Source organism: Rattus norvegicus, chromosome 18, assembly GCF_021556685.1.
Source record: "Rattus norvegicus strain SHRSP/BbbUtx chromosome 18, alternate assembly SHRSP_T2T, whole genome shotgun sequence".
NCBI classification, from domain to species: domain Eukaryota; kingdom Metazoa; phylum Chordata; class Mammalia; order Rodentia; family Muridae; genus Rattus; species Rattus norvegicus.
In genome coordinates, this window is record NC_141551.1 from 40,118,531 (window position 1) to 40,143,399 (window position 24,869).

Genomic DNA, 24,869 nt, shown 5'->3' on the forward strand with positions numbered 1-24,869 from the left:
AAGGGGATATGTGATGAATATGTATTTGAGCAGACTACCAAGATTCAAGGAGCCATGATATAAAGAGAAATCTCTGATATGCTTATTTTTTGAGAAAGAAAGGAAAGGCGCCAACAATATTGTATTCATGAATGAAAGCCATTTTAATTTTCATTCTTTGATTTGGTATTCACATATTCCTGTGGATTTATGTCATTTAAAAAGGCTCCCCCCTCTCTATTCTTTACCTTCATTTCTGTCAGAATGTCTATTTTATAGTCTCTTGTATCCATTATGACAATGATTATCCTTTTCAGCCGCTGAGTTTTGACCACATTGTGCCTCTCATCTTAGGATATGTCCCTTGTGTGTTCCTTACATTGGAGTACCAGGATCCAACCCTCCTTCTGTCATGTTCACTGTCTTGCTCAGTCTGATTCTCTGCATGCAGATTGCTTCAGTGCAGCCCTTTAGAAGTATCTCATCTGTTAAGTATGTCTTGTTGAGCTAGACACAGAGGGAAAGTGGGCATGTGCTTTGGACTTTGGACTTAGTCCCTGGAACCCATATTTGAACAACCTTCAAGGGCACAGTGAGTAGTCAGTGGGCTAGCCTGAGCTCTGCAGCATGTAGCCCTCTCTGTACAATAGGAGGAAGTCAGGTGACCACAGCAAGCTGCTGCCTGTGAACGGAGAGTGTAAGCGCATCTTCAGGCTTCCTGTGATGTATTGCTTCATGGAAACAAAGGTCAACAACACAGTAAGCAGTAAGACCATGAGGCTGCTGAGATGTGTGATGGACTCCGATACCCATGTGGGATAAACTCTGGCTGCATTCCAGGCTGAATGCAAGTTTCATGTGATTTGTCCCTATCTCCCTTGTTTTGGGTGGTGTACATGATGACTTGTGGGATCTGAGCAGTTGATGACCCCCTCCCCCATCTTCTTGAGAATTCAGAAGACTAGACAGGAGCATTGAAAGTTCAGAGCCTGTCAAGGTTACAAAGTGAGTTTAAGGCCAGCTCTGACCTTAATTGAGATGCTGTCTCAAAATAAGAATTAAAAAGAGTAGGGGTATAGTTCAGTGGTAGAATGCATGCCTAACATCGTGAACCCTTAGGATCAATTTCCAGTTTAAAAGGAAAAAACATATATTCTCTCACTTTCTGTTGCTGCAGGGATTGCCCTCAGCGCGCGCTCTCTCTCTCTCTCTCTCTCTCTCTCTCTCTCTCTCTCTCTCTCTTCCCTCCCTCCCTCCCTCCCTCCTTCTCTCTCTTAACTTTTTTCTCTCTCTCTTCCACTTTCTCCTTCTTCTTCTCCTCCTCCTCTCCCCCTTCTCTCCCGCCTCACACATTGTAAAATTCATTAGACTGTTTATCTAAGGAATCCTTTGAGAAGCAGCCCTGCCTAGCACAGGTCTCCACAGACTGGTGTCCACTTGCTTTCAGCTTCTCAACTTGTGTTCATTTGGGAATATTCTGGGGAAACACATGTCGTGTTTGAGACTACCAACCACATCAGGATTCTCTGTCTGCTTCTGGTTCTTAAGGGACTTGTTGAGGATACATGCTGATCTGTGGTCTCAAATCCTCTTGGGTGTGCCACCATTCTCAAAGGGTAGAGAAGTCTGCACAAGCATATTATGTTCTAGTCATGGTGGATTGCATCTGTCGTTTTGTACTTGCATTGATGTTGGATGCTAAAATATTTGGGAGACCCAATGCTTAGAAGTGATTAATACCAACTGGCTGGGCCTGTCACTACCCAACAGGGTATGGGTAGCAACACTAAGCGAAAACCCTTAGAGGACTGTGTAGGAAGACAGTCCCAGGATACATCTCCCATGCAAACATTCCCTTGTGCTTCTGGATTGCAACACACTGGGAGCTCTGGCTCCCCAAAGATTTGGGTTCACTCGTGTGTGATCATAAGGGGTTGTCAGCCTCAGTATTATTGTCTTCATCTGTAGAGTGGGAGTGGTTATGCCTATCACCAGAATGTATTAGAAACTTAATGAGATAGCACTTAGGAAGAATTGACAGGGCACTTAGCATATCACAGTGCTCAGGAAATTCTCACCCTTCCTCTTCTCCCATCATCATTCTAAAACAAAGTCTAGAGTTTAAAGGAGGAGCCAACAAGAGGTTTATGATGGGATCTATTTCAAGAGAACTGAACCAAGTTCTTTTCAGCAAGGATAGGGGCAAAGAAAGCAAATGGTTGGTTAATCAGTGGCAAACTAATCCTTGACTCTCAATAGATCTGGCCTACTACCTGCTTTTAAAACTAAAATCTCACTGACACATGGTCCTCCTGCACATTTAAGAAGAACAGGAGAGTGCTGCATTTTTGTTTTGATAACAGAATCTAATATTTGCAGCAGAGACCACTTGGTATACTACTTACTCTATAGTCCTTCACAACAAACAGTTCGCCAGCTTCTAGGTTAAAGAAGAGAAACATCAACAAAAGCAAGGAGAAATGTGGCCAAACAGCTTCTGCTTTTGCACCAACTTGTTTTGTTCTTTTGCCTCTGGTCTTTCACACTAAGGTATGGTAGTGAGTTGAGGGTCAGGAGTACTCAGCCTGGAAAATGTAAATCGCTGGGTGCAAGGCCTCTAGCATGTCCTGAGTTCTGAAGCTTTCTGGATGTGAAGTGAGATGCTATTGTGAACCAAATTGAAACCACCAAGCAAAAGTACAGTGGCTGTGTGAAGGGGCTTCTGAAGCATTGGAATTTCTAGTCAGAGACCTGTGAGGAAAGAACAGTCTTTTTCTGATACTTTGTCACTCGATCATGTGATAGTGTATGTCTCTGACTAGGTAAAATGTTCATGCCACTGTTGGTAGAGCTGGCTTCATTTGGTAAGGGAAACTCCTGTGCTTATGTTTAGAACCCCTTTTCTGGTTGACTGTTTCTAATCACAAAGTGGAAAGTGGTAAATGGTGTTTTTCAAATTTCGGGTGGCCTCAGTGTCTGCCAGCACATGCACTATATTAGTTTGCTTGCTAACTTCTGTTCCTACCAATTAAAAGCATATTTCATGGAGATAATCTCTTCCACTTTTCACTGACTGCTGGGCGCCCTCCCCTTCATAGTCCTTGAGGGGGACTTCCTATGTCCCAGTTAACTAGTCTCTCTCTTAGGCTTCCTCTCTGCCTCTTACATTTGCTCCTGGGGTCAGACACCACTCACTACCTAGGGCCTAGGGAAGACTTTCTGCTGTCTCATTGGATCTTCTCTGTGCCTTCTCTCACATCATTGGCTCCTGTGGCTGCTTCCCCTGTGGTATCCTTGTCGCCATGGCTGCTTTCTGCAAACAGGTGGCAGTACTTTCCTGCTTGCTATCATGTTCTTGTGCAACCTCTACTGAGTTTACATTAGCAAGAATTTTATATTGGTACTATTTATATCAAATGCTGTTCATCTAGCCTGTATCCTAATACAAGCATATATAAAACATATTATGTGTACAACATTTTATGTATGAGATTCAATGCATTCTATGTAATAGAATATGTGTATAGAAATTCCATCATTTCTATGTATTATATATGGCGTCCTCAATTCTATGCCAAATTTTATTACATACATTAGTATTTATCCAGCATTTTATAGCTTAGTGCTTCTCTTCTTTTTCTTTTAACCTCATCTTAAGTACCAATAGGGCCAGGGTGCAGAGAATACATTGAGGGCTTGTACTTAAATAGGATAACTCTACCACCCCTCTAAGGCTCATGCTACATCATGGAAGAAGGGCTGGGAGGAATGGAAGACTCAGAAAAAAGAGGCAAGTGTAGCATGGACATGTCTTCTAGATAAGACATAGTCATTACAGCTCATGAATGCCTAGCCTCACTGCAGCTGCTTTTATTTGCATAGGACATGCACAAAATTGGGTCCCTCAACACATCACCATGTATGTGGGGGAGCCCATTGGGCCCCATTTCTCTCTGGGGGATCATTGTCAATTTCAGATTGTTGGGGAGGGTGTCACTGTCTTTAGCCTTGTAGTGATAGTGCCCCTTGCTCCAGTACATTACTTTCCACCCACACTCGTCAAGAAACTCTAATTAAACTCAGTGGGTCACACACAGAAAGGAGATATGAAAATGAGAGGGATACTTGCTGAGAAGAGTTTCAATAGGAGAGGAGGGCCCAAAACAAATATTATTCATTGTATAAATATATGGAACTACCAAACAATGCAAAATATATTTAAAATCCAGTATCCAGGGAAGTACAGATAATACAATTGCTGAGTCTGCTAATAAACAATAAAACAAAATTATACATACTCAGCATGATCTGGCTCCATCTCAGAGGGGTATGTAAAGCTTTCAGGGAGCTCATCTTGACTGTTTCCCTCCTTAGTTTTCATGTTTATTAACATAGTCTCTGGTGTTTCTGTCCTCCCCAACGCTACAGAGAGGACCACCCCAAATCTGATGTCACAACAACTTGACAATGACTCCTGGCTTTGTGGTTTCACTGTGACAGATCACAGCATAACATAGATCTTCCTTTCTAGACCTGGTCACTAGCTGCTCATTAACAGCAGCCATCCTTGTCCACTACTTCTCCAGCAGCTGCTTGAGGTTCCCAGAGGATTTTACTCTGTTCCACACCTCGGAGTCTGGAATGCCGTCCTTCTTTCTTTCCCTCAGATCCTGCAGGTCCCTGAAAATTTAGTGGAGTTACCTCTTTCAGGAAGCCATCTTTGCCTAACCTCACCATCCTTTGTGTTTTGGCTATTCTCCAAAAACCAACCAACCAACCAACCAACCAACAAACAGTTTATGCAGGGATAGAGAAACTCCAGGTGAAACAGAAGTTGCTTGAAACACACATTTCCCTAACATTGCCCCAGCAATTCTTGGAAGCCTGTTAATATCTCACAACTTTAGTTGGTCATCTGTAATTCTGGGGTGTATGTGGCCTAACTCACAAAGCTTCTTAGAAATCAAGATGCTTTAAGTCCTGTTCTGGCTAGTTTTTATGTTGTCTTAATCACCTGAGAGGAGGGAACTTCAATTGGGTAAATGCCTCTGTAAGACTGGGCTATAGGCAAGCCTGTAAGACATTTTCTTAATTGGTGGTATATGAGGGCCAGCTCACTGTGGTTGGAGCTAGGTGGTCCTGGGCTATGAAAAGGACTAGGCTGAGCAAGCCTGTAAGCAGTACTGCCTCATGACATCTGCATCAGCTTCTGCCTCTAGGTTACTGCCTTGATTGAGTTCCTTCCCTAAGTACTTTCGATGATGAACTGTTGTTATAATGACCTGGAAGTGAAACAAATCTTTTTCTCTTCAATTATTTGTGGTCACAGTGTTTCATCACAGCATTAGAAACTCTAACTAAGACAATGTCAGTGCTGGATACAGCAGTCACAAAAACTACCCCCATGTGTGTGTCATCGTAACCATTACTACTCATGACAGGCATGATCTATTTCTTGTGAGTTTCTGTTGATGAGGCACTGTGAGCCGCTGTTTGGATTGTATCCTGGCTGAGTCTGGGAGTATCAAGGTAAGAGAGTGATGAAAAATTCAGGATACAAGGATGACCTCCAGGCTCAGCTAATGAAGGTCATTATTACAAGGGGACTTGTCAGACTCTGCCTAACTCAACTGTCAATCCCAGGAAGACCGATGTCACGTGTGAATCTGATGGACCTTCCCATGGCTCTGCTTTATAGTTAGCAAGAAGTAGCTTCAGTCAAGTTCCCTCTATGCCATTTCCTGGGAGCTATGTAAATGCTCTCTATGTCTTCATCTATGAAGTATAGGCAGTCAGACACCCTTGCCCCTTTTCTTTAGTTTATCAAAGGTTGGTTGAGGCTAATTGTGAACCAAGCCAGCTCAGAGGAGGAGGGGTGACAGTCTAATGTACTGAGAAGAGTTTAGCAAATGTGCCTTTCCTCAGCGACATCTCTTTCTATGCTTTTGTGTTTTTCTGCTATAATGTTTGGGATCATTAAAGAAAGTTAGCTTTATGAACTATTTGTATTTATAGTTTGAATTGAAATGACTAGTATGGATGGGTTTTAAAGACCGCTGTCAATGGCCGAAATCAGAGCTATGGGTTTGTTTCTGAACTTCATAACTGCACGAAAAGGTAGGTTTTGTTAGACTCGGTTTAAGGGACTATGTACTGTGCCAAGTACACTATACACATGACTTCATTTCAATTTCTATTCAGCTAGCAAGTAGCAAAACTGGGAATCAAATTCATATCTTGAGATGTGTAACTTCAGAGCTTCCTTTTTAAGGGAATGGTTAGGTATAATTTTGTCTGGAATGTGTGAGAAAAGTTGTGCCATTTTTTTCCACTTCAGTTACCACCGAAAAGTAACTACTTCTAGAAAACATGATATTCAAACATTTGGTTTACTTTAATATAGATAAAGGCAATCCTATGCTCCAAATTGTATTTTATGTTACCCAAAGTTCACCAGAGTTGATTCAAGAAAACTGTAGTAGAATAATCTTTATCTATAATTAATTGTTCCTTAAAATATATCTTGTTTAGTCTTTTTCATCTGTCTCCAGGGATGCCCACAGTGTTGGGATAGAAGCCAATACTCAATTACCTGTGAAAGTGAAGCACAGGGTAGGAAAGAATGCTGACCACTGAAAGAAAATCTGGATGAATCTGAGGCTGAGCTGCAACGGCACTCCACTCTTGGGTGTCTGTTTATGTGAGCTCCCTTGTTTAGGGCTGACAGCTTCTTCTCTTGCATTCTCATCTATTATAACCACATTCCCATAGGAGTTAACTAGGTGGTAGTTCAGAAAAGCAAAAGCCCTCATAATCTCCCTAAAAACATTAAACATGTTATCTGAATTATAAACACCCAGGAAATTTTCTCTCAAATCTAAAGTCAACTGAATGATAGGCCCAACTTCTTTCTGTATACTGTACAGATTTTTGTTGTTGTTGTTTTGTTGTTTTGTTTTGTTTGTTTGTTTGCCATCTCATGTCTCCCATTCCTTTGGTCAGATTGATCTTTTTTTTTTTTTTTTTTTTTTTGACAGCGTGTTTAGCTGAATGGATGTTATTGGAGATTCTTATATTTGTCTGAAGAGACTGACCAATGTCATTGATGAGATTTCAATGCAAGCTATACTTTGATCTTTGTACATGCTATACTTTGATGCAAGCTATACTTTGACCTTTGTACATGCTACAATTCTGTGCCTTTATGCTCAGCATGAATGTCACTCTGACAAGGTCTTTGTGACTGTACATACTTTATTCTTATTGTCCTATTATATGGGCATCTTGTCTCTAGGTATGTCTCTGGACCATGTGCTTGCAGGTGACTGTGGAGGCCAGAGAGGGGCATCAGATACCCTGAAATTGGAGTTTCAGTGAGCTGCCATGTGGATGCTGGGAACCGAATCCCGGTCATCCACAAGAGCATCCCGTGCTTCCCGACCACTGAAACATCTCAGGACACATTACTTCTTCTTCAATGGACCACTGAAGAGAAAATTTTTCTTATTTTTAAAATCTAAAGTATACGAATTGGAAACACGTATTAAAAATAACCAACATTAGTCTTGATTAGTCCTACCACATGAGTATTCAGAATTAGTCTCAGTGACTTGGGCTTAATTACAGGCATTTTGAATTTTGACAGAATTGCCACTTAATGTCTGTTTTGTCATTTCTTTTTAAGCAGGGAAGTATTAATATAACAACCACTGCTGTCATTAAGAAGCTAAACAGAATATTTTTAGTAAGGAAGGTTTGAAAATTTAACAGTAACTACAATCGAGTGTATTTTTGCTTAACCTTAACTCTTATTGAGGTGGGATTGATGTGTTTCATAAGACTCTATTCTAATTACAAGGGCTCAGCACCGGAGAAAATTAAAAGAAGTAAAGGAATTTGATCAGGGTCACTCTTAGACTTCCATCCCTTGCAGTACCTGCTTCTGGAGTGTGTTTCCCAGAGCCAGTACTTGAGCTGGAGAGCCATTCTGGGATATGGCTTTCTTCCTTACAGCATCTTCACTGACTGCAGCCTCCACAGTGCCTTTTTGTTGCACATGAAAAAGACAGGAACAAAGGCCCAGCCACTGTGCTGAGGACTCTGAGGCTGGACTCCCTGACAGTTCACAATAGTCCTTCTAGCCTTTGAGCTTTGTGCCTCCTGGCCCTGGTGAATTTTTCATTTCTTACCCTCTCAGGTTTTATTTATCAAAGGGGTTAAAGAACATTACAACCAAAACCTAACATGGCCTTCCATTTTATTCCGAGTCTGCTTCCCCACCACCTATTGGCAGTGGTGATGGTTAAGAATTTGCTTGTGTCCCTTTAGTCTGTTCTGTGCTGTCTGAATGAAATGACATCTGCAAACACTCTGATCTGGCCACCTCGCTTCCTGCCCATGCAGTGTTCACTCAGGGATCTTCAGTGTGCCCCCTTAATTTGCTGTCCACACTGCAAGTTGGAGTTACAATTTGGTTAAGTTGACTCTGTATGGCGCTGTTCTACTGTACCTATTTCAGACCGAATTTTAGACCTGTACTTTTCCTTTTTATTCCTGTTCGTGTTGTGGGTAACATGAGGGTTTTGAAAACCCATTTACCTCTGTAGTAGTCTGGAGGTTAAATAATTTATATCCTCTCCTTTAGTGATCGCTCTTACTTTTTAGCAGATATGTGTATGTAACAATGTTTAAGGTGTGCTAGTGTCTGTCCTTATGCCTCCAAGATTCTCTTCTGGTTTCCATTTCCTCTGCTGTTGCCACCGCCACCTCTGCCATCATCCCGCATCTTATTTACATCTTACTTTTCCATCTCTTTCAAATTAACCATTTTTTAGATAGTTGGTGATTATGATTATTTAATTTTATTTGCCTGCCAGCATAGTCCCTTGATCATCCAGCCTTCCTTCCAATTTCTGTTTCTATCTCATTTACAGCGAGTTCTGTGTGAAAATATTTGTCACATATGTATCCCCATTAAGTGAGTTCCCTGAGGTAATGCAGTGAGCCTTTACTCACCCAGATAGATGGGAAACAAAGGAAACAGTCCCCTCACAACTAAGCCTGGTGAACCCCCCAGTTTGTTGGGGTTACTTACAAGAGCGTACTGTCTATCAGTACTTCTTAAGTGGTTAACTTACATGTAACAACTCTTCTTCCATTCACTTGCTGTATTTCCTACCAAACTGGGCAAACACATGTAACTTCATTGGCAACATCGCTGGTAACATCTTGTTTTTCCAAATTTGCTTCATAACTACTAAGTATGGGACAAATGTGAGTTTCCTTACTGTAGAGGCAACTCCTACAGGGAGATCACTTGAGTTCTTGTCCATTTCCGTAATTCGTCCATATTACCCCAACTAGTTCCTTCACCTTTGAACCTTAGCTTTGTCTTAAAATGTGGATAAAAATGCAACCTATTATCTTAAGTAGTTGCTCATTGGATTTGAATCATTACCTATCTAAAATACAACAATCTTAATGTGGTGCAGTCTTTCAAATTCTATTTCATTGTGTGGAATAGGAAGTTCCAGACAATGGAACAGATGAACAAGCTGAACTAGGATGTGTTCTATTTCTGTTCCCACAGGCCACAGGGTGCAATGTGGAAGTTTATTTCAATATTTGTTTCTGCCAGAGAAGAGGAGGTTTTCTGAGAGCATTGGGGAGTTAGATATGACATTGCAGAAATCATAATGTAAATTAGGGGGTAAACATTCACTTACTTTATAAATATTTGATTCTCTTCCACCTTTTCAGAGTTAGTTGAGGCTTGTGTCAAATGATGTGAATGCTTGAGGACCTGAACTTTAGCTTTGGACTTTTCACTCACTTGTGGGGTGACCATGGCAGATTCTTTCAATTGCTTGTCCATTAATTAAGCTCTTAAAGGGCAGATGTGCTAATAACCATGAACTGCTTGAAATAACAAAAATGATGGTGTTATATTTTAGCTATGTAGCAATGTTTCAAATGAAAATAAACAGCCTTTTATTCTTATACATTAAACTTTTAGAATGAAACAAATGTAGTTATAGCTTTGCACATTTAGCCTTACCTAGTTCCCAGACAGTCACTCTTTTTTTTTTCTTTTCTTTTTTTCGGAGCTGGGGACGGAACCCAGGGCCTTGCGCTTGCTAGGCAAGCGCTCTACCACCGAGCTAAATCCCCAACCCCCAGACAGTCACTCTTTACTTCCCTCACATGTTGTACAGTTGAAGCCAAAGAAGCAGAAGATGGGGTTGTGAGGAGTGGTGGTAGGCCACAATGAGACCTAGCTTTGCTTGGATTCTGGTGATTGAAGGCGAAAGCCACAGACTTCAATATTTTCTGTGGTTTCCATTCTATGGAGAGGAAAGGAGCAGGAAAGATGAGCATCCTGTCTTTTGGGAAGACCTTGCCCATACTGCAGCTTTGGTGAGAATGATTATGGGAATGTGGCTGCACCCAGTAGTGGGCACCGTCGCCAGAAGCCCCGTGAAAGGGTCAAGATTTGATTTTAATTACATTAGGTTTGAAGGGCAGCAGATTCCAAACCCATGATAATCTTAATTACCCCGGATCAAGTAGATGGTTCTAAGGCTTTATCTGTGTCTGAAGCTCTTGATTACATTAGAGAAAAGGGATCCCAGAGGCTCATGTTTCAGAAATTGATGAGGATTCCTTCAGAAGCCAAGTACTGCTGATGCTTGTGAACTTCTTCTCAAGGCTAACTCGACCCTGCTTCCTTGTCAGGTTCTTGTCTTCCACAGTTAATATTTCAGCTTTCAGCACACAGGTTCCCATTTAATTCATGTGGCTACTTCTCTTGAGGGCCCTTGGAACACCATTCCTTATTCCTGCATTTGTGGGTTGACTGACTTATCAGCATTGACAGAGGTGGGTGTTGCCTCTTACTAGCCACATAAGGCTGATATTTTTATTTCTTGTCAGAAATGAACAGGTTTAAGTTTAGAGAGTTTAAATACCTCACCACAAACCATCCAGCTAGTGGGTGAGAGGTCCAGCCGAGTACAAGCTTCTCTGACACTAGAAATCGTGTTTCCTATGACTGACTCAACAAGAGTGGCAGTGGGCTGACACTTGAAAGTCATGAACAAGAGCCATCCACCTACCAACAGCTCCACCACTCAGCAGCTATCGAATTTTACATTTCAGTATTTGAGATTTATTCCCTTTGACGATTTCCTGACTGTTTCCTCCATACAACATTTTTGTTAGTAGTCTTTTTCTTTTACAGATGTTTACACAGAAGTTCAAAGTGTACTAAGTTAAATGTCTTAGTTTTCAGCAGCGTAAATGATAGGGGTGCTGGCTCTGTGGCCTCAAATGTCTAGGATATAATTGGTGTGATTTTTCAGAGCCTTTTAATTTTGGTCACAAGATGAGCACTGCTGACCTAGGGCCTAAGTAAAGAAGGGAGGAGAGATGCCTAAATCAGCCATGACCAACTTAAACAAAACAAAACAAAAAGCCCAAGGCATTCTTTTGTGCTGTCTAGTAGCCTTGTACTTGTGACCGGAGATCAGAGCTTTATCATGTTTGGAGTGTAGGAGAAAGAAAATGTAGTGCATACTGCAAAGAAGTTTAGGGAAGTAGATCTGTTTGCAGTGGGAAGAGACAGAATAAGGAATATGAGAGTGTGTTTGGCTCACCACTGCCCATTACAGAAGACAGGTGATTGTCCTTCCTAGCTGTGGGAAGGGTGTGGAAAAACTTCTGTATGGCCCATGTTTCAGACTGGACTTTAGGAAGCAGGTACCCAGGTCTCACTTCATAAAGGGACCTCACTGAATAACTGTTAAAAGTTTAATAAAATAATAATAATAATAACAATAATGATATTATTATTATTTTATTTTTGTTCATCCTGTTGGCAATAGTTATAAAATGCAATCAGGGTTTTGCTTGGTAAGAATATTTCAGCTCTTAATTGGATTTCTGTGTTTGAGTCCATAAACAATTTCTCCTAACAGCAGTCACTACTTTCTAGACTTGAACATGTAGACTTTGGCAGAAAGTATTTGGATGTCTAATGACCTTGTTCATTCTAGTTCTTCTCTTTCCTTGTTTTAAATGGTTTTCCATAATTTTTACTAGTAACTCATTTTGTCATGTGCTCCCCAAATTAAAAGTACTTATGCTTATGAAGTCATCTGTCACTCTTCTCTCCACTCCTCAGGCCTCAGTTTCCTATGTGGTCCTTTAGCATTAATTTCTAGTCTTTTTTTCAGAAGAATTTTATACATATGAAAAAAGTAATATATCTTTCCCCTTTAAGAAAACTGTACAAATACTAGCAGATACATTGTTTTAAAAACTACTTAGTACTTACTGTATCATTTTCTTTAATAGTTTTAAGAAAAAGCACGTTTTGATACTTTTTTCACAGGCATATTATTCTGTTTTGGAGACATCCACAATTTCTTTAACCCATCTCTGTATTAAGTTATTTAGATTATCCCAGCCTTCTGCAAATATAAAAGCAGTGCTGCAACCCAAGACCATGTGCTTGCCGCTGAGCATGTTTACAAACACATACATGTAAGGGAGCTGGGAATGCACGGGCCTTGAGGATCCAGCCTGTTGAACAGCTCTCCTCAGGAGCTGGCAGGATTCACAGTTGCACTTGCAATACATGCAAGTGTTGTCAAGTGCTGTTCTTTCCTCTCCTCAGAAGTCCAGCATGCACTACATGCACTTCTACAGCTGTTTTTCTTTTTCTGGCCCTGAGGATGGAACCTAGGGTCTTGTCACCAAGCTAATTCCTAGGCATTCTTCTTCTTATTTGAAACAGGATCTCCCTATATCAGGCTGACTTAAGCTTGTGTCTGCCTCCCTAGTAGCTATGATTACAGGCCTGTGTTACCAGGCCCTACTACTTTTTTAAAATCAAAGTTTAAAAAACAAAAAAGAAACGTTATCTGATTCCCTTTTACAGTTGAGGCTAAGCTTATTTACTTTAAAGGGGCTCAAGGGTCATTCCTGATATTTGTGTCTTTTGTTGATTTTTATATTGTGTAGCTGATTTCTATGGGAACTTCTCTATCCATGAAGTCTTTCCTGATAGAGATGGAAACATTCCCTCTCCCCATAATTTGTTGTTTGTTTTTGTTTTGCTCACTTTATTTTGCTTTCGGCCTGATGTAAAGAAAAAGTTAGTTTCATGGAGTGAAATGTATCTCTGTGTCTCTGTTACTGTGTTACTGTTCATTTGTTTTACTGCTCAGGCCTGCAGCACAGCCAGAAAGACTTAATTTCCCTGAGCTTATGGAAGAATTCTGATCTGTTTCCTTCAGTCCTGGGTTCACTTTCAGGGCCAGATCCTTCATAGTTATGCAGTTTTCTGGGGAGCCAGATCTCAGTCCTGGGCCCAACTTTATTTTCGATGGCCACTGACTTGTCTTTCCCTATTGATGACCTAGCTTTTTATGGCTGTGAAGTTCCCATGTACCACATGGATCTTGCAGTTTCTGTCACTGCCACATAGTATATTAATTATTACATTTAGTTGTGTATGGATACTTCTGTCTTACTTATTACTCTTATCTTTCTTCCTTCCTTCCTTCCTTCCTTCCTTCCTTCCTTCCTTTTCCAATACAGGGTTTCTTTGTTTGTATATCCCCCACAGTCCTGGAACTCACTCTGTAGACCAGGCTGGCCTTGAATTCAGATCTGCCTGCCTCTGCCCCTAGTGTGCTGGAATTAAAAATGTATACCGCCACACCTGGCTACATTTCATGATTCCTTAAAAACTGTATGAATGAAGTATTCAGTGAGTACTTTGTGGTTTTGGTTTTTTTTTTCCTGAGGGGTACCTTGGATTATGGTCTAGTAAAGGAATTTGTGACATGTAAGATGCCATTCTGCAGCTCAGGTTCTTGCAGCATGATTAAGAGCAATGCATGAAAGAGACAGGTATAGGGCCTCCACAGCTCAGCCTCTTCCCTTCACCGCAGGTCACTGACTGTGTAGCTGGCCGCTCCACTGTAGTCCAGATCCTATTCCATTGAGTTCTCCTGCTGCTCATTAATTGTGAGTAGTGAGGTAGGAATGGATCAAGTTGTGACTATCCCAGCAAATATAAAAGTTATCCTATTAAACTAAAGTTTATTGCTGAATGTATTCTGGACTCAGTCTGTGAAGGGCACTAGCTACAGACTCAGAATGAAAGTAAGTACCCAAAAATATTTCTTCTCTTAGGAATATCAGAATAAAAGAAAAGGAACGGAGATCTGATTTGCTATCATTCGTTCTGGTGAACTTCCTGTGAACTACCCGGGAGTAGAAAAGAGATCACACCTATTATTACAGAGATTATATGAAATTCAAATAGAATATTTCTGCAGTTAAACTTTAATGTTGACTTTGAGGAACTGTAATGTTTAGAATCCTTTTGTGTTCTCTGGAGATTATTGAGTGTATATTAATGCTTCTCTGAACCTAGCAAACACCATTTTACAGTTTGTAATTGACAGCCCAGAGTCCTTTGCTTTCAGAGCACTACTCTTTCCTCCTCCCTTTGCAGACTCCTGCATTTCAGATCCCCTTATGGGTTCTACATTCTCCAAACTTGACCTTGAGAGCTGTCATGTCCTGTTCTTTTTACTTTCTTATATTTTTCATCTAATCTAATAAACCATGTAAATATGGATGCCTCCCAAATTTATTTCCATGATCCAGGCTTCTCAGTATGACTTGTATATCTTAATGTATTCTTGGCATCTGTATTTGGATATTAGTGGCCAAAATTAGGGCTTTTTGTTTCTTCTGTACTTTGTAGAGTTTAGGAAATATTCTCAGAAAGTGGCCTCACTGTTCCTTCTGGTTTTTTTGTTTGTTTGTTTTGCTTTTTTGTTTTTGTTTTTTCCCATGGTAGAACCTCAGTAGCCACCTGTGAGTCCCGTTCTTTGTTATCATTCCTACATTCAGTTCATCAGCAAATTCTAGCTATATTGCAATCACTATGCCCATCAGAACATTTCCATGGCAACCCTTGGTCCAGGTTTCAATAATACTCCACTCAAATGCAGAGGTGTTGTATAACTTGTTTCTGTGCTTGCCTCTTGAAGTCCCCCAGAGCAGGAGGATGAGCCTTGTAGGTCATATCCTGTCATTTTGTTGCATAGAGGTCTCGGTGGATTCCCATGTTGATGAATGGAATCCAGTCTTGATGCCATTTCCCACATGGCTCCTGTTTGTACCTTCAAACCCACCTGCCTCTACTCTACCTCTTGGCCATTTAACTTCAACCACTCCAGTGTTCTTTGTTTCTTTGAGCACACATGCTAAGGTGTTATAAAGCCACTGTCTTCATCTGTGCTCTTTACCCCACATAGGATGTCCTTTCCATAATGGCCTGTTTTTCTCATCATTTCCCTGCATTAAATAGTGCTCCCTAAATAGTGCTCACTGATGGTCATATCTATGGTTGTTTCTTATCTATCCTTCCCCATTTCATGTCCTGTCCACTTCCTTCATCACAACATCCCAAGTAAATTTAATTACTTTATTAAATTGCTTCAAGTCATCTTTGTAACATTTTTCTTTCTGGATCAAAATTAAATTCTGTGGGCACCCTCTCTGTCTACGGTGAATTCTACAACCTAGGAAGTAGCATAGCCCTGGAACCTGGTGTTTAGAATTTGTTATGGACTACTAAATGAATGAACAAAAACATCATTTTTGTTTTGCAGAGGAGAAAATACTTCTTCCTTACAACACTTCAATGTATACTATCAAGACCAAAATAAGTTATCTGGTAATAAAAGGGAACTATGAATAGAATAGATAGATAATAAAAAGAAGTGAAATAGAAACTTCCCTAGGGAAGTTACCAAAGAAGAAAATTATCTAGATCTCTCATGTATTTTCAGAATCTCATGTGTGTAGTGACTTAACAGTTGGTAGGATGTTTGGTGTAAATCTGCAGAATGTTTCAGATAAACTTATGCCAGACATTTGGCATTCTCATCTTCCATGAGTGTGCTTAACAAACACTAGGACCATTATTACAGCAGTCAGGGTAGTCATTATTGAGGTAGAAGTATTAAGCCAGCTGTTGCAATGAGCATTTATTCACCTCTCATGGGTAGATGCGCCCTATGTGTCAAGCCTGAGAGAAGTCTCACTGTCCTTTGCGAAAACATCAAAAGGAGGTATAGAAGGAACTATAGTTCAACAAAGGAGTTCTCAGATTTGGAGTTGATATGGATTCTAGCCTTTGCTAAGTGAGTGTTTGCTAGATGATGACTTTCTAGGCTATACAGTAGAATGCAGAAAACATAGAAGGAGCTGCAGGGGGTGGGTTTTGTAATTTGCAACCATGGGAACTATAAGGAAGGGTCATAAGCAAGAAGTTGGAGAAGGCAAAACCAAATGCACAGTCCTTTGTCTGCTGATGTAGATTAGGCTTTGCCATCGGGAGATGGAGGGATATTGAATGATATTGTTCTTGTAGTAATAGGATTATATAATGTACGCCTTCAAGTGACTCTTAGATGATGGAGATTATGAACAAAAGGAGGAATCTGGTAGGAAGGTAAAGGATGAGATTGCCCAGGGAAGGTCTATCAGGGAGAGTTAGATATGGACCCTGGTAGCCAGGGATGGGGTGGCTGGGGATGACAATGAGATCACTGAGCGCAGCAGAGATAAAAAGAGCAAAGCAGCTCAGAGGCCCAGGCAAGGGATCAGTTTTTCCTGAAGCTGGGGGATGACAGAAAAAGTAAGCTAAAGATTAACACTGAAGCCTGCTTTCCATATTGAAGGTAACTTAATGTCCTTCACCAAAGTGGCCAAGGGGCTGATGGCAGGGAAATCCTCCTGGAATTGAAGGAGCCCTGAGAAAAGCAACTCTACCCAGTGCAGACAGATGGCCATGGTTCTCTTTTGTGCCTTTTGTATTGTTTTTGATTTATGATAATGGTGCAAACTTATTTGCATATTCCCCTAAATGGGAAGACACACAGGTACTAGGGAAAGTGGAATTTGGTATGACCTTACCTTAAACACTTGAAGCATGAGAAAAGCTAAGAGGAATGGGTAAAGTAGGGGTGGGGTGAGAGAGTGGGTAGAAAAGAAACAGGCCTTTTAAAGTCTCTTAAAGATCCTTTGGAGTTGTGTGATCTTCAGCCACTTTGGAGGTAGGTTTCAGTTGTACAGTCTGCCTTGTCACTCCAAAGCAAGTTGTAAAGAAAGTAGACCCTCTAAATACTGATATATTTTTGATAAGAAAAAAATATATGTGATATGTCTATCTCCTTGACTCAAGGATCACATAGAAGAGGCAATTTTGTCCTCAAATTAGTATTGCAAAATAACAGGAAAACAAGGACCATTTCAGGTCACAGGAGAGAAGTCACACATACAGAATAACAGGGATCTGCTTGATCTCCACGAGGAGAAGGTCATCCCTCTAGAAGAGGGCACATAGCATGTAACCATGGGGAATCTTCCCTCACCCACTCTGCAGCTCAGCCACCTGAGAAAGCAAATGTGCCCTTTTTGGTTGCTTTTACTCTTAGCTGAGCTGGTTACTTAGCAGAGGGAAAAGAAGACCTCTTTCTCAGTGGAGAGCACTGTTGGCATCAGCAGATGGATCTTCCTAGAGCATGAGACTACAGTTTCACAGCAGGACTGACACCCATGGATTCCTAAACTCAGATGCCCAGAGTCCCCACAAGTCATCATGGGCAGCCAGAAAAGTGAACACCTATTTCTGAGTGCTTTTGGGAGTTCACAGACAGCCAGGTCTGGTGTCCATGTTTGTAGCCAGGGAAGCAAGGCGTTCTTTTCTCAATTGTGATATGAGATATGACAAAAATAAGAAAAGGTAGTCTTTATTAAGGAAGAATTGAATAAGATATAAAAACAATAGTAAGGAAACTAGAATAAATAATTTTGCCACAGTTTTTCCCCCCTGTGGTTTCTTGTGACTTTCCTGAGATCTAGAATATGATTTGTCATAAGAGTGCTCATGTGGGGTTGGGGATTTAGCCCAGTGGTAGAGCGCTTGCCTAGGAAGCGCAAGGCCCTGGGTTCGGTCCCCAGCTCCGAAAAAAAAAAAAAAAAAAAAGAGTGCTCATGTGGCACTGCCATCTGGGGTTGAGCTAACTGCAGAGGCACCATACATAGAATTGTGCATGGGTCAAAACACCTATCTTTGAGAAGAGAGCAGTCTGCTATAAAGTCCACTTTATGATTGTCCAGTATTGCCGACTCCCAAATATTTGAGTTCCTACGTAACAAGCTGTTCATTTTAATTTGAAGGAATGGAAGGCCCACCCCCTGATACTATTGCCCTCTTCTATAAACAGTACACCTAGCTAGACTTTACAAGCCGTAGGTTTTAGCCAGCTCAGTTGCTAAGCATCACCTGGTTGTCTTTTTGCATTCTGCACTAACACCTGTGGAGCATTCATGCCATACTGAAGCTGCTTTTTCTACTTTATTTTTTCAGTTATTCATGGTGGACAATGGAGCAGATGACTGGAGAATAGCCATGACTTATGAGCGTATTTTCTTCATCTGCTTGGAAATACTGGTGTGTGCTATTCATCCCATCCCTGGGAATTATACGTTCACATGGACAGCCCGGCTTGCCTTCTCCTATGCCCCTTCCACAACCACTGCAGACGTGGATATTATTTTATCTATACCAATGTTCTTAAGACTCTATCTGATTGCCAGAGTCATGCTATTACATAGCAAACTTTTCACCGATGCCTCCTCTAGAAGCATTGGGGCACTTAATAAGATAAACTTCAATACGCGTTTTGTTATGAAGACTTTAATGACTATCTGCCCAGGAACTGTGCTCTTGGTTTTTAGTATCTCGTTATGGATAATTGCCGCATGGACTGTCCGAGCTTGTGAAAGGTAAGTTTGTTTGTTTCTTGCCATATAGAATCTTCAGAAGTGGGAGAAAGAAAATGATTCGCCTGAGTTTTGAAATTGTCACTGTCTTTTATATAACAGTAACAAGGTTTTCTCGAAATTTTCCCACATAGAGCTAATGCAGTAATGGTTGTGTGTTCTGCTTTCTGACTTGATCCATTTTCCATAGAGGATTGTCTTTGTAATCTATGAAACTTCAGAGACTGGGACTTTTCGTGGTGACTCTGTATTGAAATGTGATGTCGCTAAGCTTCTTCTGGTTTAAGGATTTGAAGATTGTTGAAACAGGAAGTCTTAGAAAAGTGTTGATGCAACCTATTGAACTCAGAGGGGCGCTGTTAATATTCTTTGTTAACTGCAGCACCAATTCAGACTATTGTGTGCACGATTACCTGGTGAAGACCTGATAGGTCCTTGAGTTGGTTTCTATTGAACATTCAAGAATGAATAGAAAGAGATAGTGTATGTTTCTTGTCTGAAAAGCTATGGTGTTTTAGGGGTGTACACATCTTCTTGGTTGTCAGACATTGTTCACAGAGTCTGAATCAATCAATTACATCATCAACTGTGTTCACATTGAATAACAAAATAAAAAATACATTTATGATTGGCCCATAGAAAGAGCTATTGAACAGTGAGTGATGACTGTGGTTATATGACTCTGGGCAAGAAAATTCAAGGTGAAATCAGCACATGTAAGATAGGACTGGGTTCTAGCTCTTTGTCTTGCACAGAAACAAAATTTCACAACTTCTATCCACAATGTAACCAGATAAACCTGGTTTTAGAACTCTTCCCACTTGTGCTCTGGAATGAACAGTCCTTCCTTTACTTTATGATTTTCACTGTTGTTTTAGGTTTGTTTGCTTGCCTAGGTTTTTGGTTGGTTGGTCTTAGTTTTGTTTGCTTTTGGCTCAATTTTATGTGTTCTTACCAAAGAATCATCTGAAAACCCTCCCCATTCTATAAGCCTCCCTCTTTCTCTTTAGATATATGCAGTATTCTTACATTTTTTCCTTGAACTGTAGCTTTCACAACCTTTCTCTCCTGCAACAGTCATGTTGGAGAGGGGTTCTTTGCTGTGTGTGTGTGTGTGTGTCTGCGTGTGTGTGTCTGTGTGTGTGTGTATTTGTACATGTGCATACATGTATGTATGCATTCTTGTGTTTGTATACATGTGTGCATGTGTATATACACATCCATGTATGTGTATTTGTGTGTGTACATGTGTATGCATGTGTTGTTTGTATATGTGTTTATATATGTGCATGTGTTATGTGTGTGTATGTGTGTGTACATGTATGTGTATGTGGGGGGGCTTTCTCTATTACCTTATTATCTGTGGCTGATCCAATTTTGTGATAATCTCTAAGAAAATGAAGTGTGTGAGAGAATGACCTTGACAAATTGGCAGTCTGTAGCCTCATGTGTTGTTATGAATAGTATGGCTGGATATAAAAATTCCAAAATAGAAAGTCATTCCTCAGAGCAGTGAAGAATTCCATTTCCCTTTGTGTTCAGAGTCCCACAGTATGTTCCATTCTCATGTTAATCTTTTGTTGTTTTTGGAAAGCCTCAAGGATCAGCATTCTAAGTTTGTGCAATGATATGGGTCTGCTTCCGACTATGGTACTGGAAACTTTCATGGACCATTCAGTATTGGAATTCTTGTTCTTCAGTTCTTAGACGGGAACTGATTTCATAATGCTCCTGGATTTCATTGTGTAGGTGTTGGTCTCCATGTATTCCTTTTTAAATTTTCTTGCTTTCCACCTGTGCTTTGCTTCCTATATTGGAAGACAATTTCAGTTTTGTTTTTAAACTTTTTGATATGGTTATGAATGTACTGTGGTGGTAGAGCCTTTGCCTTTCATAGCTGGGTTCTAGATCCCATCCTCATTACAGAGAAAACAAGCAAATAAACAGAATTTTGTGTTTGGAATTAACTCCTTCTATGCCATGGGTTACATTCCAGTGTCTAATTTTTGACCCCTTGTGTTCACTTGTGTTTGCTAGCCTCCTGCTTCTCTTTGGTTGGTATATAATGTTTTATTCATCTGGTGATGCTGGGGGACATGGTTTAAATTCTTTTCTCTTTGTATTTTCTTTCTGTTTCCAAAGATTTCTTTTCTCTTCTTTTTGGCTACTATTTTAGAAGCTTTCCGTAAATGCTTGCCTCACAGAGGAGCACATGTGAGTCATTTGGAAGCTTTGCATTTCTATCTAGAACTGGCCAACTATGGTTGTCTCTGAGGGGAGATTTGGTTGGTGGAAGGGAAGAATATATATCCCCCTAAAATCTGATCACCCCATGAGCAACCATTTCTATTACTTCGTCATTGAGGCCACAGTATGGAAGGCTACTTTGGGACTTTTTCTAAATGCAAGGGAATAGAGTTCTGAAAACTTGTACATAAATATTCATTTTCCAAGTCTAGCGAGAATATGATAGACCCCATGCAGCCAGTCCACAGACCTGCTCTGCCCTCTCCAGACCACAAAAGTCCTCATTCCTCCTGGGCTGGCTAAGAACAGCCCTCATACACAGAGCAGAAGTCAGGGTTAAGGATTTGGCTCTGTGCAGCCTTTGACACTCTTCTCCCATGTAAAGGTTTGCCCTATTCCTTCCTGCAGTTGACTGGTGGGTACCATGCTGGAGTCATGTGGGTTAGGTCCCCAATATCCAGAGAACTGTTTCTTGTTTTAACACTGCTTTAAAATCCTGCTTTCTTGAGTCAATCTAAGATCAGCTTTCTGGATAATTAGTACTGTGTCACCACTCACTCATTTTGGCTTTCTGGATATATACTTTTTTTTCTTATTTGCTTAAAGTTATCTGTAGTCACTTTATACAGTTAAGAGGAGGCTCAAGGAACATGTGTGCTGGGTGATTTCATCTGTTTTACCGAGAATGTTTCTGTGGCTAGATTTCAATATCATGCATCTGAACCTATCTGGTACTTCTCTACCTAAGTATAGCTTTTGAGGGATTAAAGTGTGTTCTTATGTTTTTGGTTGATTTTTTTTTTCCTGTACCATTGACCAAACTCAGCACTTGCTAGATAAACATTCTACTACAAAGCGATATCCCTAGTTCCCAAGGTGTTCTTTTTAAAGGGAGGTAAATTCCTTATGCTTGTCACACAGCAAGTAATCACAGTATCTACAGGCTTATGATGTTTTCTGGGGCAGAAGTGCCTACTAAAGTGAAGAATAAATATTAAAATCTTAGTTGGCATACCTATTCAGATTCTAAGGATTAACTCAAAATTTCTGCTTAGCGTCGTGACTGTGGTGGGTCAAAGCATCCTTAGTATTATTTTCAGGGGCTTGGGTGATCTCTAGTGTACCCGTTTCTAAAGACTGATTTAAGTCGCCTCAAAACTGTTCACCTGCCATGCATTTTCTTTCTTAAAATGGTTCATGGCACCGTTTTTACCCCAGATATAGAAACTCTGCGGCAAGCAGTGCCAGCTTCCAGCAGCCCAAAGGATGTGTGTTTTTGTCATGCTTGGGTTGTTAGATGATAGCCATTCCAATCTTCCTCAACAGACAATGAAAAGAGAAAGTGTCCATTACACACGGAACACAAGCCTGCAGCCAGTAGTAACAGAAAGAAAATAACAGATTCGTGGTTTCATGGGAAAGGGACAGATGCAACTGCAAGACTGAGTCACAGTTTACAGTTTAGAGTGTGGGTAACCTCAGGTCAGGCACATTACTTCTCACTTATGCTTCTTCATTTGCAAGCTAAATGGTTTGATTAGCCCTTATCTAGCTTAACACTTTATAATTACACAAATGTGAAAAGAAATAAAATCATTATGCAGCATTTTGGTAGATTTTCCACATTAGATTTTTTCCCCTCAAATTTGGCACTTTGTTCTGGAAAAAACCTCCTCCAGATTGTGACTTTAAGGTCAGAATATGTATCTGTTGGGACTGGGCTCCACAACACTGCATTTAGATTGGTTGTGGTTTTCTGTAATGGTCTGCCTGTTGGAAAGAGAAGTCTCCTTGATGAGGGGCGATGGCTACATTGATGTGTGGGGGTACAAAGACAAATATTTACAATGATGTTGGGGTGGTTTTCTGGTTTAGTAAAGCAGCAGCTGTAGGTTCTTCTCTAAGATTGTGTCTCCTGTGAATGTCAGAAGCTAACTCATAAAGTCTTATCAGCATGGTTCCCTAAACTTGAGCTGAACAAGAGAGCAATTGATGTTCTCTGGTGCATGGGAAATGCCCAGAAGCCTCAACCCTATCTAAAGCACTAGTGCAACTAAGGAATAATGAGTGCAGGAGAAATAGTCTTCCCCAGGGAAGAGCACATCGGGTGTGGTTACCAGATGCCATTGGCTATTATACTATACTGTATTATAGTACATACACTCAAGTACTATTATCCAGACTGATCAGGTGGTATTTTGAATGTTTATGCATATATAGATATGCATGAAACAACATTAATGAAAAAGGACCCCAGGGATTTGAAAAAGTGCAGGGAGGGGTGTACAGGCGAATTTGGAGGGAAGAAAGGTTAAATTATATAATTATATTATGGTATCAAAAGGTATGTAAAGATAAAATAAATGAATTCACAAGGTTTCCTTTTTAATGTTATGGTGCAACCCTGCCTTTCTTTCTCCTTGATGTTGGTTTGTCTCTCCGTCTGCCTCCCTCTTCCCCTTGCCCCCTTTCCTCTTGCCTCCTCCTTTCTTCACTCTCTCCCAAACGTCCTCTCCTCCTTTCTGCCTGTCCTCCTTCCCATCCATCTTTCTTTTCTTTTCTAAGTGTATATTGGGTCATATAAGCAGAACTCTCTTGTTTGTTTCATCTGATTGAGCCACACAGTTTTATTGTTGGCCCATCTAAGTCGCCTCTATATATTAAAGGGAGAGATTCATATCTAATATCTCTTTTTAGTTAATTATAAGAATTCCATGAATATTTGGAAACTGGAGATATAGCTTAGCTGTTAGTGTACTGTGTACTGATGTTGCAGAGAAACCAAATTCGGTTCTTAGCACCTTGTCAGGTGACTCAAAGCCATCTGTAATTCAAGCTCAGGAGCATCTGATGTCTTCTTCTGGCGTCTGTAGGTACCTGCACTCACACACACACAGCTATCCACATATATACATAATTCAAAATAAAGGACGTTATTGTGGGATGTCTTTGTCAAACCTGTGAATGGGGCTACTGCTGTACCACACCAGGAAACTTATCCTATGTTAAAGAATCTTTTAAAAAACAATACTGAAATTACTTTTTAGAAGTTTGAGAAAGTCGGGTGGCTTTCTGGAGAAGTTTCTGTTGCAAACTTATTCCTGTTCTTCTACGAGCACAGAGTTTCTTTAAAGTATTCTCTATTGATTGGGAAGACATCCTATAGAAGATATCTATATTTCAATCTCCAGCATATCATGTGCCCAACATTTATTTGTCTATGAGTATAAGTGTATATGTATATATAGTGCTATACACTTTGCATGCTATAGATAGTATGTATATATCAGTGGTTCTAAATGTTCCTAATGCTGAGACCCTTTCATACAGTGGTGACCTCCAACTACAAATATACGTTTGATGCCTCATAACTGTAATTTTGCTACTGTTATGAATCATAGTGTAAATATCTTACATGCAGGGTATCTTATTTGTGACTCCTGTGAAAGGGTCACTCAACTGCACAGGTTGGGAACTGTTGGTATACATAATATATAATTTTATAATAAAATGATATTTGTATATTTTATGTATGTAGCTATTTATCCATATGTTTATTGACTCATTTATTTATTTGGTAAGTGACAGGGAGAATCAGAGAATGCAGAACTCTAGCAGTATTTTGGTTTGTGTCCATGGGTTAGTAAACGTTTGCCCATGGCTAAACGAGAGTTACTGCAGTCTAGCTCTGGTGTAGCCATGTGTCCAAGTGAACATCTGTTCTGAAGCAAGCCAGGAAACCTGACATTATACTGTTAAATGATCTC

The 24,869-nt window shown here is 40.4% G+C and overlaps 1 protein-coding gene across 6 annotated transcripts in view; it reads left to right on the plus strand.

The window, feature by feature from the left end:
* Positions 1 to 24,869, plus strand: part of Kcnn2 (potassium calcium-activated channel subfamily N member 2) — a 440,314-nt gene that overhangs the window by 314,992 nt on the left and 100,453 nt on the right. For all 6 annotated transcript variants that reach the window (XM_087593292.1, XM_087593294.1, XM_087593291.1 and 3 more), the window contains one exon: positions 18,440 to 18,858. In XM_087593292.1, the coding sequence (XP_087449418.1) occupies positions 18,440 to 18,858 (419 nt within the window). The remainder of the gene's footprint in view (positions 1 to 18,439; positions 18,859 to 24,869) is intronic.